Source organism: Pristiophorus japonicus, chromosome 5, assembly GCF_044704955.1.
Source record: "Pristiophorus japonicus isolate sPriJap1 chromosome 5, sPriJap1.hap1, whole genome shotgun sequence".
NCBI classification, from domain to species: domain Eukaryota; kingdom Metazoa; phylum Chordata; class Chondrichthyes; family Pristiophoridae; genus Pristiophorus; species Pristiophorus japonicus.
Genome location: NC_091981.1, coordinates 22,222,099 through 22,235,140, shown reverse-complemented (window position 1 = coordinate 22,235,140; position 13,042 = coordinate 22,222,099). Strand labels below are relative to the sequence as shown.

Below are 13,042 nucleotides of genomic sequence, written 5' to 3'. Positions count from 1 at the left end.
CAGCCAATGAAGTACTTTTGGAGTGGTCACTGTTGTCCACAACTTGCCCACAATAAACAGCAATGTGATAATGGCCAGATAATCTGTTTTGAGATAGTGCCATGGGAACTTTTACGTCCACCAGAGGGGGCAAACGGGGCATCGGTTTAACGTCTCCTCTGAAAGACATGAGGACTGCACCTACTATGCTCCAGGGGACAGAGATCCCTTCCCTATACCCGAGGAACATTGATTTCTGAGGTGCAAGAAAGACAACAATCTTTCTTCCATTCAATAATTAAAAAATTGATTACCCAATGTGCTGGTGCACGAACAAGCAGCGGAAAGGCATTGGTTTTCTGCACGAGATCATTAGCAGCCTCCAAATAAATGTTTTAATGTAATGAGGTTTAAGGATCACAAAACTGAGATCTGACGGGTGGATGGATGTCAGGATTTAAAGGACCCACATCATAAAACAGTGCATCACCAACTCACTCAGCAATGACACAGGAGATAGACTTTGTTGGTGAATATTGTAATGGGGAAATTAAGCAATTTCTTTTTATTTTGGGCACCCAAATTAACTGCAGCATCACCAGCTGAAGAAAATACTCGGCACTCTTCCCCAACGCTGGCCAAGAAGTTAGGCGAGCCCAACAACGGACGTGCAGAGGATGCTGGTAATGGCCCCAGTGTGCGAACAGATAGGCCTGAGGCGCAGGTAATATCGGGGCCTTATCATCGCACCAGCGAGCTGCGGGCACCCAATGGGCTGACCCGGGTAGCTCGCCCGAGAAGTGGATTCGGAAATCAGGCCCATGCCGGCATCGCAGGCAAATCCTTAAAGGGAACCGGGAGGGAGGTGATGAGGAAGCAGGGTGACCGAGAGGGAGGGGGTGATCGGGAGGGAGTAGCAGCAATCGGGCTGTGGTGGCTTGGCAGCGATGATCGAGGGGCAGCGGGGGCAATCGGGAGGGTAGAGATCGGGCTGTGGTGGCTTGGCGGCGATGATCGAGGGGCGGGGCAGTTGAGGTCACGGCAGGGGCGATCGGGAGGGAAGTTAGTGATTGGGCTGTGGTGGGTTGATAGCAGCGATCGAGGGGCGGGGCGGTTGAGGTCACAGCAGCCAATGGCAAACCGTGTAGTGTTGATGTGGGGGTTGGAAGGAGAGACCCTGATCCTCCCAGCTTCATGTTCAGGTTAATTGCATCGTAAACACTTAGCTTGTTGCTTTAAGGCCCCATGTAGTCCTGGTTTTAGGGCAATGCAATATTGGAGAGGGGGCCTCAAATAAGCAACAGGGCCCTTATTTTCTTATGCAAAGTGTGTAATGCCTGCGTTAAACACGGGCCATGGAAATCTATTTATTGCCTACATCAAAGTGGCGAGTGACATACTTCCAGTGTGTAATGGGCATTCACTTGCTGCCCACATATAGGAAGCTTAGGAGGCCGTTTAGTGCCGAAAAAAGCAGGTGCTGCATGATCGAATTTCTAAGCGAGCGCTTGAACTCCTATTCTGTAAGGGTACCCCTTCCTTGCACTATTAGTGGAGTATTTTCAGTTCACCACACCAGCCATGGACGAGACTGTCAATCTAGCTTCGATGAAGGAAGCCAAACTCTCTTCACAGGAGATACTTGGAGCCAGCCGGCAGAGGTAAATTTTCATCGCATCAGTCGAGACTGGAATGAAGACAGATCTCGGAGGTGAAACACTCTGCCAGCCCACTGAACCGCTCACTCCACCAAGGGAAGAACACGTTCCAACAGGCATTCAAATTGCACTTTTAATGTAACTGACTGTGATGGTCATTTCACCTAAAGCAATGCCAAAAGCTTAATTTGGGCCCGTTTGCTATTGCAGATTAGCAGTGGCTTGAGCAATAAGTATTTTTTAAAAACTTTTTAGAATTGGCATTTTGTTTAGGATGGAGAGAATAATTCTAGATACAAGTGTAAAAGAATTCATACCGAATACAAAATTGTCAGGTCGAAATATCTGCCCAAAGGTCCCAGATCTGACCGAGTCCATTGTGCCCGGTTCCAAGTCCACCAGAATGGCACGAGGCACATACTTGCCACCTGCGGGAGGAACAAAGTGACAGAGTTATGGAGTGTTACCGTCCAAGCTATGAAACCAGCACCATCTGTGACACAGGAAGTCATTGTGCTCTCTTCAGCCTTCGAGACGATAGACAAGAATATTGTGTGGAGCAAAAGGACAAAATAAGTTGTTGATCTTCATTAAATAAGGACAAAGGCAAGTCCCATTTATTTTATAGGATGTTGGCCCCCAAGCGTCTCTTCCTTCTTAAAGCCTCAATTACAGTGCAATCCTCTCCAATGCAACAGGCTGGAGGTAGAGATGGGGTAATAATAAGATTGCCCACGGCCGTGCTTCTTTAACAGGAACAATGAGATCAGCAATGACTGCCAGGAGCGAGTCAGAACGCAAGAAAGTTGGTTAAAAATAAACAGGAATTTGCTTAAGATTTCACACGTGTAGAATTGACTAGAATTTTCATTGTAAAAAAAAAAAATAATTCTGCATCTTATCAGTTAATGAGCAGAGCCTTTCAACAGAATGCAGAAAAGGTCACATGGCCCAGGAAGGATAAATATGCCAGGGTGATTTTCGACAGATCCTTCAGGCATGCAAGAGCCTCCAAGATGGCCAAGTTGGGGTCTTGAGCTGATACGCCGGTTTAAGCCCATGTTTAATGCAAGGCGCCATCATGGTAAAGGAGTAGAAGCTGGTGCTAAAAATGGCCACCCAGAGGATGGCTAAGGGGCAGATTGACAATGAAATTGCCTGCCGGCGCACATTAAAGAGGCTGCACGGCATTTTGGTGGATAACCCTTGACCCAATGCTCTCTAACAGCGACCAGCTGAATTGGAACAAACAAGTCGTTGCAGAGGAATTAGAGCGCTACTTAAAAAGGTACATCACCTTTCTCTGTTCACTTGCCACTGGAGATTTAAAGAAGACTTTTCAAAGGCAACGGGAGACTTTCAGGGACACTTTGTCAAGACTTCATAAACACCATCAACATTTATTCTGGAAATTCTCTAAGGACGTCACCTAAAAAGAGTGAGTGCTGCACCACCCTAGATTATTGGACACCTTATAGGAGTCACCACTTGGTCATGGGCATCTTGCTAGAGGTCCCCCTTGGTCTGCAGGAGGAATGGGAGGAGGAGATGAGACAAGGCAGAGCAGCACCAGCTGCTGCAGGAGAGAGGGAAAGAAGGGAGAGGTGGACTCCTCCCCCTCCCCACCCCTGCGGGTACAGGACCTCCCTCCTCCTCTGGACCTCCTCCCCCAGGACCTCCAGTGCCTCGTCCGAGAACCTGTGCGCCCACTCGCTCAGTTCCTGAACCATCCTGAAATCTGCCGCTGTGTGTCACTCAGCTCACTCCTGTCTGATCAGTGCTCGAGTGCTCAACATAGAAAATAGGTGCAGGAGTAGGCTATTCAGCCCTTCGAGCCTGCACCGCCATGCAATAAGATCATGGCTGATCGTTCCCTCAGTACCCCTTTCCTGCTTTCTCTCCATACCCCTTGATCCCCTTAACCATAAGGGCCATATCTAACTCCCTCTTGAATATATCCATGAACTGGCATCAACAACTCTCTGCGGCAGGGAATTCCACAGGTTAACAAGTCTGAGTGAAGAAGTTTCTCCTCATCTCAGTCCTAAATGGCCTACCCCTTATCCTAAGACTATGTCCCCTGGTTCTGGACTTCCCCAACATCGGGAACATTCTTCCTGCATCTATCCTGTCCAGTCCAGTCAGAATCTTATACGTTTCTATGAGATCCCCTCTCATCCTTCTAAACTCCAGTGAATAAAGGCCCAGTTGATCCAGTCTCTCCTCATATGACAGCCCAGCCATCCCTGAAATTAGTCTGGTGAACCTTCGCTGCGCACTCTCAATAGCAAGAACGTCCTTCCTCAGACTAGGAGACCAAAACTGAACACAATATCCCAGGTGAGGCCTCACTAAGACCCGGTACAGCTGCATTAAGACCTCCCTGCTTCTATATTCAAATCCCCTAGCTATGAAGGCCAACATACCATTTGCCTTCTTTACCACCTGCTATAGCTGCGTGCCCACTTTCAGTGACTGATGAACCATGACACCCAGGTCTCGTTGCACCTCCCCTTTTCCTAGTCTGCCGCCATTCAGACAATATTCTGCCTTTGTGTTTTTGTCCCCAAAATGGATAACCTCACATTTATCCATATTATATTGCATCTGCCATGTATTTGCCCACTCACCTAACCTGTCCAAGTCACCCTGCAGCCTCTTAGCGTCCTCCTCACAGCTCACACCGCCACCCAATTTCGTGTCATCCACAAACTTGGAGATATTACACTCAATTCCTTCATCTAAATCATTAATGTATATTGTAAAGAGCTGGGGTCCCAGCACTGAGCCCTGTGGCACTCCACTAGTCACTGCCTGCCATTCTGAAAAGGACCCGTTTATCCAGACTCTCTGCTTCCTGTCTGCCAACCAGTTCCCTATCCACGTCAGTATATTACCCCCAATACCATGTGCTTTGATTTTGCACACCAATCTCTTGTGCGGGACCTTGTCAAAAGCCTTTTGAAAGTCCAAATACACCACATCCACTGGTTCTCCCTTGTCCACTCTGCTAGTTACATCCTCAAAAAATTCCAGAAGATTCGTCAAGCATGGTTTCCCTTTCATAAATCCATGCTGACTTGGTCCGATCCTGTCACTGCTTTCCAAATGGGCTGCTATTTCATCCTTAATGATTGATTCCAACATTTTCCCCACTACTGATGTCAGGCGAACCGGTCTATAATTACCCATTTTCTCTCGCCCTCCTTTTTTAAAAAGTGGTGTTACAATAGCTATCCTCCAGTCCATCGGAACTGATCTGGAGTCGATAAACTGTTGGAAAATGATGTTGGAAATGCATCCACTATTTCTAGGGCCACTTCCTTTAGTACACTGGGATGCAGACTATCAAGCCCCGGGGATTTATCAGACTTCAATCCCATCAATTTCTCCAACACAATTTCCCACCAATAAGGATATCCTTCAGTTCCTCCTTCTCACTAGACCCACTGTCCCCTAATATTTCCAGGTGGTTATTTGTATCTTCCTTCATGAAGACAGAACTGAAGTATTGGTTCAATTGGTCTGCCATTTCTTTGTTCCCCATTATAAATTCACCTAAATCCAACTGCAAGGGACCTACATTTGTCTTTACTAATCTTTTTCTCTTCACATGTTTATAGAAGCTTTTGCAGTCAGTTTTTATATTCCCTGCAAGCTTCCTCTCATACTCTATTTTCCCCCTCTTAATTAAACTCTTAATCCTCCTCTGTTGAATTCTAAATTTCTCCCAGTCCTCAGGTTTGTTGCTTTTTCTAGCCCATTTATATGCCTCTTCCTTGGCTTTAACATATCCTTAATTTCCTTTGTTAGCCATGGTTGAGTCACCTTCCCAGTTTTATTTTTACTCCAGACAGGGTTGTACAATTGCTGAAGTACATCCATGTGATCTTTAAATGGTTGGCATTGCTTATCCACCGTCAACCTTTTGAGTATCCTTTGCCAGTCTATTCTAGCCAATTCACGTCTCATACCGTCAAAGTTACCTTTCCTTAAGTTCAGGACCCTAGTTTCCGAATTAACTTTGTCACTCTCCATCTTAATAGGGAATTTTACCATATCATGGTCACTTTTCCCCAAGGGGCCTCGCACAAGATTGCTAATTAGTCCCTTCTCATTCTGCTTTAGCAGCTCCAGGCGAGTTAAAACTATGCTAATCAGCAATTAGAACCAAATCTGCATCTTAAAACCAGACTTTCAACAGGCATGCCTTATTAGCACTGCACCCATTTAGAGCCCGTTTTCCCCCTACCATCAAAATAACCCACTTTCACAGTAATGAAGCAACAATTTTTAAAACATTTATTTGTCCACAGGATGTGGCCGTCGCTGGAAAGACCGGCATTTATTGCCCATCCTGAATTGCTCTCAAGATGGTGGTGTTGTGTCGCCTTCTTGAACCGCTGCAGTCCATATGGTGAAGGTACTCCCACACTGACTTTGGTGCTTCATTGGCTGTAAAGCGCTTTGGGACATACTGAGGCGCTACAGAAATGCAAGTCTGCCTCTCTCTGGGCCACAATCGGCAGCGCTTTGGTACAACTGGTTTGCTCGGCCAATTCAGAGGGCAGTTAAGAGGCAACCACATTGCTGTGGGTCCAGAGTCATATATAGGCCAGATCGGGTAAGGACGACAGATTTCCATCTCTAAAAAGGACAATCCGGTAGTTTCATGGTCACCATTACTGATACTAGCTTTTTTTATTCCAGATAAATTAACCAAATTTATATTCCCCAGCTGCCATGCAGGATTTGAACATGTGAACAGTGTCTCTGGATCATCAGTCCAGACCTTTGGATTACTAGTCCAGTAACATAACCTCTATGCTACCATACCCCCTCATAAATTTGAATTGAAATATGTAGAAAGCATTTGACTCCAAACAACTGGTGCGATTACATTATAACTATCTGCTCTCTACAATTGACAGGTATCTTCCAGCCACAATTTAAATGGATGAAAAGTCTCGGAAATTGAACCTTTAATTCTTTACACGCCTCAAATAAAAAACAATTTAAACGGTGATTTTTTTTTCATAGCCCCATAATTTGGGAATCATGAGGGAATAAAGCTTTTAGTGTTGATATCTGAGGCATTTTGGAGCAGCAATTTGTTATTAGAACTCTCCTGACAGTCAGGCAGTAGATGCTGGGGGAGGGGAGGGGGGCAGCAAAATTGGTTACACCGCCTGTTACCGCCGATGGGAGGCGGCAAATGCATACCGCCAGCAGCAAGCGACGTCCACGCCGCCGGAGAAATTCAGTCGGGTCTTTGGTAGCGGCGCCAAGAGATAACACTGTGCCCTCTAACCCCATCCACGTGGTGATGTCATCCTGCGTGCAACAGCCCCCTTGGCGCTGCTCTCACGATATTTGGTCTGCACAACAGCCGACCCAGCAGGCGTTCTTACTGCCTGAAGTAAATGGCGAGTACATATCGGATCTTAGACGCAATCGCCCAGAGAGCAAGGCAAGTTTTTGTCTTTATTTATTTCTGCATGTTTTCCTTTAATTGCAATAGTGGGGAAATGCGCGTGTGCGTGTGTGTGTGTGTGTGGGGGGTCGGAGAAGTTTTAGTTTTTTTTCTTCCCGTTTTTTCACCGAGCTTGCCGGCAGCCTCCCTTTGAGAGATTGAGCCAGCTTCCTGAGCTCCCGCTCCATTGGTGCAGAGGATGAGTGTGTAACGCCACCTTTTAGTGTTGTTCCCTCATCTTTGGGCGTCAGAACTCAATTTGGCAGTTGGAGGCGGCACCAAACGCCTGCCGCTAAAATCACCACCTCAAAAACGGCCGCATCGAATTTCAACCCCGGGGGTTTAATCCCCATTGCAAGTGGTAACTCTACGGTACAAATGTGGACTCATGTTAAAATACACTTCTGCAACGTACAAGAGTTCAGGGGAGTAGGATTTCAATCTATTACCCAGGTGTAAACAGGTGTTAGATAGCCACCCCTTATAAAAACCAGCTGATTTTCATTTCTGCCCGTCAAATTTATTGATTGGTTGCACTTAGGAAAAGCAAATAAACTTGCCCCTGAACTTTTGCTGACCGTCTCTTTAAAGCCCGATACACAATGAATGATCGTGGAGCTGTCAAAATACAGAGATAGCGTCATAACATTATCAAACTTACAAATCTATTTCTTTCTATTGGAGTCATAAAATATTTACCCACACACAATGGGGACGCTTGTGAAATATGCACATTGACTGCTTATGCCTCTGCATAACACAAGTACATATAGTTTGGAAATATTGGTCTGTCAATCCAGTCTTAAAAGCACACAGAGGGAACAATGGGCATCTGACAGCCTGGGCAAGGTCATTTCACAAAGCAACTGGTTGTGAGGTGTAATGTATGCACCTGTCAGCATGCTCCCAGGCCAAAAAGACTTTGATTAATCATGATCAAGAAAGTCGTTCTCCCAGGATGAGGCTAGCCCATTGCACTTTGGGTGTGCTGACGCCTGCTATGTCCCCAAATGCGAGATACTTGACTGCAAAATAGCTGTGGAGCTATTGCACTGTGAGTCGCTTAGCCAGTCACGTGATGTTCACAAAATGCGATGAAACCCCAGTTAATTGAGTTCAGGTTCTCCACGATGAGATGCGCTGTTGAGCCTGGTGGATGAACTGGTGGAGTTTAGTTTGATCGTTAAACCGTTGCTAATCAACTAGTTAGTTCTTTACAGCAAATGTGTAGCCATAAATCCTTAAGCAAAGAACCCATGAAGCAAATACACTACAATGAGGGTTGATTCTCATCAGGACATCACAGTCCCACAAAATGAAAATAAGAACACAAGAAATAGGAGCAGGCCCTACGGCCCATCAACCTCAACTCCACTTTCCCGTCCGATCTCCATATCCCTTGATTCCCCTAGACTCCAAAAATCTATCCATCACAGCCTTGAATATATTCAGAGACTCAGCATTCACAGCCCTCTGAGACAGAGAATTCCAAAGATTCACAACCCTTGAGGATTGAAGAAATTCCTCCTCATCGGTCTTAAATGGTCTACCCCTTATCCTGAGACTGTGCCCCTAGTTCTAGACACTTCAGCCAGTGGAAACAACTTCTCAGCATCAACCCTGTCAGTCCCCTTCAGAATCTTGTATGTTTCAATGAGATCACACCTCATTCTTCTAAACTCCAGAGAGTATAGGCCCATTCTACACAATCTCATCATGAGAGCCCCCTCATCCCAGGAATCAATCCAGTTGAAGTGGGGCTTTCGGGCTCTGCTATAATTAAAGGGTTAAGAATGGGTCTCTGGACTCAAATGAGCCAGTAGGCTTTTGCAGTGGTCAGCTTTTTAGGTGGCTTGATGGGCAGTTGAGTTAACACTAGGAATAACATGTTGACTTTGCAATAACCAACGGACGTAAGCTGTGTGACTTGGAGATTGAACCACGGGGGCCTAGGGAGGGCAGGAAAGTAGAACAATGGGGGCAGAAGTGAAATGTTAACAGGATACCATCTGGCCTGAACTAGGGGTCAGAAGTAACACGTTGGAGAAACTCCATCTGGTATGAAACATAGGCGAGTGATTATGTGATGCGGAAGGGAAGTAACCAGTCACTGCGTATGCGGGCTTTAGGCTAATCAAATTGTGCCAAGGGATTGTGCATGAGGCTGACATGCATCATTAAGTGTATAAAAGATTGCTTGGAACTTTGGATCATCGGTGAAGCCTGACTACAGACAGAGCAGGCGGGTCTCCCCACCAATGCAAATAAAGACTATTTGAATCTTCGAACCCAGACCTGGGGTCGAGTGTTTATTTTAAATACTCCACTACAATTGGCGTAGTCGGCAGGATCTCAAGCGGACGATGGACACCGGCAGATGGCAGCCATGTCTAAGGTGCGAGTACATTTTAATTACCACGCACAGTTAGGACAAGGGCAGAAATCTGTCTGCTGGTCTGGCCGAGACTGCAAGTAGTCAGCGGAAGATCCCAGGTGAAACAATTACGATCAGTTAGAGAGAAGTGTGTCGGTGTAACGTTTCAAATTGATAATTGGTATATGTTGCAAGTATTAGCCTCACTCAGGGCGAGTAAGGGACATACCACTGACAACCAATAGCCATGGAAAGTGAGAAACTCGGGTCTCTGACATGGTACCTAGCAGACAAAAATTTGAAAACTAATTGAAATAATGATTGAACAAAATTGGAAACCAGATGACCCACCCGCTGAACAAAGAAAATGGTGGGAGTCGGAAAAGAAACAAAAAAGGAGAAAGCCCATGTTTTAGTCACTCGTGTGTATTATGAATTAAGTAGACAGACTAGACTATTGACTGAGAAAGCAACAAAATAAACCAATAGGTGTGACGGTGACAGCATCTGTCAGGGGACACGAAAAGGACAACGATATAGAATGGGGGGGGGGAAGCGGGGGTCTTAGGCAGAAAGGCAACTGAGTACAACCAAGACCACAGGTGGGACATACAATCCCCCCTTAGAGAAACAACTGCCAGCAGCCCCCATTAATTAGAAACAGTGGGGGTGATAGAAAAACCCGAAATCTGTTATAACTGCAACAAACTCGGACAAAAGTGATGCATGGAATGTGGAGAGGGGCTTTTGTGCTGCAAGAGATAAGGGTCGAAGTTAGTTGCTATGATGACTAGTTTTTTAAAAAAACAGGAAGGAATTTAAAAAAAAAATGTTTAGTGGGAATTCAAACATGAAATTGGAGGCATATAGCAGAGAAAAGTGTTAAAACCTTCAGAGGGCATAGGTTTGGAGAAGATCTCTTCACCCAGAGGGTGATGGGAGTCTGGAACTCACTGCCTGAAAGGGTGGTAGAGGCAGAAATCCTCACCACATTTAAAAGGTACTTGGATGTGCACTTAAGAGTGTATGGGGATCAGAAATTGAAACTGGTTTAAGGAATAATGGATATTTCTGACTCAATAAAAAAAAAAGAGAAAAGGGAAGATCATGTTTCTTTCTTACTGTTCTGGTGTTTAAAGTTTTTGGGAAGGCATGTTCCTTTGTGTGGTTGTGGCTCCTCCCCCTTTTCCAAGTGGCAATGGGAAGTTTAAGATTGTACTTAACCTATTAAAAATCAGACTTTTATTATGGCCATGATAAAATTCTGGTTGGTGTAAATTGTGTGGAGAGCCTTTAGTTCCGGACACAAGGCATTTCACATCAATAATTGGTATGGTTTAAAAATAAATTCTGACCAATGTGTAACTGGAGAGAAAGGGATGAAATGCTATTGTATGCGAAGTTGTTTTTTTAATTTTTATTTTAAGCGTAAAAGCACAGAAACTTTACAAAAGTCTAAGTTTTTTTTAAACTGGAAAGTTAAACTGAAAAGGCTGCTAGCTGTGGAACTGAAGTTGACATTGATTGATGGTGTTTGTGTTTGTCAGCTTTCAAAGCAAAGGAAGTTAACTCACAAGCAACTGTTTATTCAGTGGGCAGTATTTTTTGAATATTGGAAAGTTTCTAAATTTGATGAGAATATTTGCTCCTGGGGTAGAAGAAATTTTAGGATCATGTTATAAATTAATCCCTCAGACTCTTAAGCAGGGTCACCAGAGATTCTGTTTCTTTTGTTTTAAGTAGGTGACCATCGGGAAGAAGCGATGTTGTTTAAAGGGGTTAGTGGATTAGTGCCTGAGGGATCAGGAGAGCACACCATCGTAACCGACTACATCTGACCCTGAGTAACTCTCAGGAGGTGGGGGGCTAGGTAATGGAACAAAACTATGCCAGGGTGGAAGTTTTGAACTCCGGTACAAGGGATCGTATAATATCGTCAATAAAGCTAGTCCCTTGGTATATGCTGTCCAGTTACCTAGGAGAATTAAATGGTTTTATATTAACCAGATTAAGTTTTCAGTTCATCAGCAGGTACCGTGACAAGAAGAAACGGTTATGAGCTGGATTCATCCTCTCTAGGAGGATGAGGAATAAGGGGTGCATAATGGAATACCCCCACCTAATCAGGTACAGTATGATCCAAATAGAAGTGGACAGGACACAGGAGCTGGAAGAATCTCCCCATATCCCAGATCTGGAACCACCTCCTGTCCACAGACATACCTTGCAAACCCAGTCAATCTCATGGAGTAGTAAGAGACGTATCGTGAATGGTAGAAGTAGGGACGGCCGAGGGCATAGGATAGGGTTACATTTCCAATGGCATGGTAATCATACCACTGTAACCGTCTATTATATCAAGGGGTGCAAGGACGGAGTGCGGTTGTACAAGCAGTAGTCTTCAAAAAAGACTCCTCCAAAAGCTCCTTCTCCCACGAATAAACAGACTTGTGAGAAAAGCGAATTGTTTGTCATAAACGCATTCCAGGGCCAACAAATGGGCTAATGGTAATCCCAACTCAGATGATATTGTACCATGATGTGCTCATGAAGTGGTACCTGTAATATTGAATCTGACCAAAATGGGACTACCTGGGTGGTGTAAGCTTAAAACAGCACGGCTACATGGGAGAATGATCAAGGGATTTTGGCAGAGGGCCAGTACAACCTGCACTGAGTTCAGGGAGAGTGATGGGCTTGATCGTACCTTGACAAGAATGGTGTCGAGACTATTGGGAAGAATCATAACAGAAGGCGGTGAGGCCCGATTAATATGTTGCAATTGGTTTCATGCTAAAAAGGGTAAACCAGATTATAGAAGGGGAACAAATCGTCTTCAACGAAATGGCTCAAAGTAATGTATGGATCTTGGTTAGTGGAACAAGCCCAAGGAAACCTGCAGCATATTGCAGAGGGAAAGCTCTCTTTCTGGGTAACTGATCGAGACCAAGGGCAATGTACACATCAACTTACTAAGACTCTGTGCCAAGTCAGTAGGTTGGTGCAGGTGTACCCGGTGGCACGAGTGTCATTTACAGCAATAGATTGACATCACCGTTAGAAATAGTATGGTATTACCCAATCATGCCCGAGAACATTTAGTAGAATACTAGAATAGTAGAACACCGGAATGTAACCCGGGCCCCAGGCTGAATTGGGTTTGCTCAAGTTCAGGACAAGTTCATTTGCCTCTACAACATGGTAGAACATGTAGCCTCTGTATATGGGTTTAATTGGGATGGGATAACATGGAACTGCACCATGAAGGTAATTGCAGGACAGCATTTTCCTGTACAATCTATATAAAGGAGGAAGGGTGAATATTGTGTCAGCACCATACACCAGGAATACCAGTACAATACCAATCTGACTTGTCCCATTGCGACAGGAAATTTTTGTTTTACCTCAGTCCAAACTGAGACACTTGGGGCATGGGTTTCATTAAGTATTTATTTGTGTAGGCAAGTAAATATCACTAAGGAGTTAAGTGTGACTGCCAAGGGAAGATATAATGAATTTGGATAGTTAAGTGGGCCAATTGAGAACCAAGTACAATGG

At 45.0% G+C, this 13,042-nt stretch overlaps 1 protein-coding gene across 1 annotated transcript in view; it reads right to left on the bottom strand.

Annotated features, from left to right (window-relative positions):
• Positions 1–13,042, bottom strand: part of LOC139263759 (tubulin beta-1 chain-like) — a 34,944-nt gene that overhangs the window by 1,304 nt on the left and 20,598 nt on the right. The window contains exon 3 of the mRNA XM_070879806.1: positions 1,955–2,065. Within this exon, the coding sequence (XP_070735907.1) occupies positions 1,955–2,065 (111 nt within the window). The remainder of the gene's footprint in view (positions 1–1,954; positions 2,066–13,042) is intronic.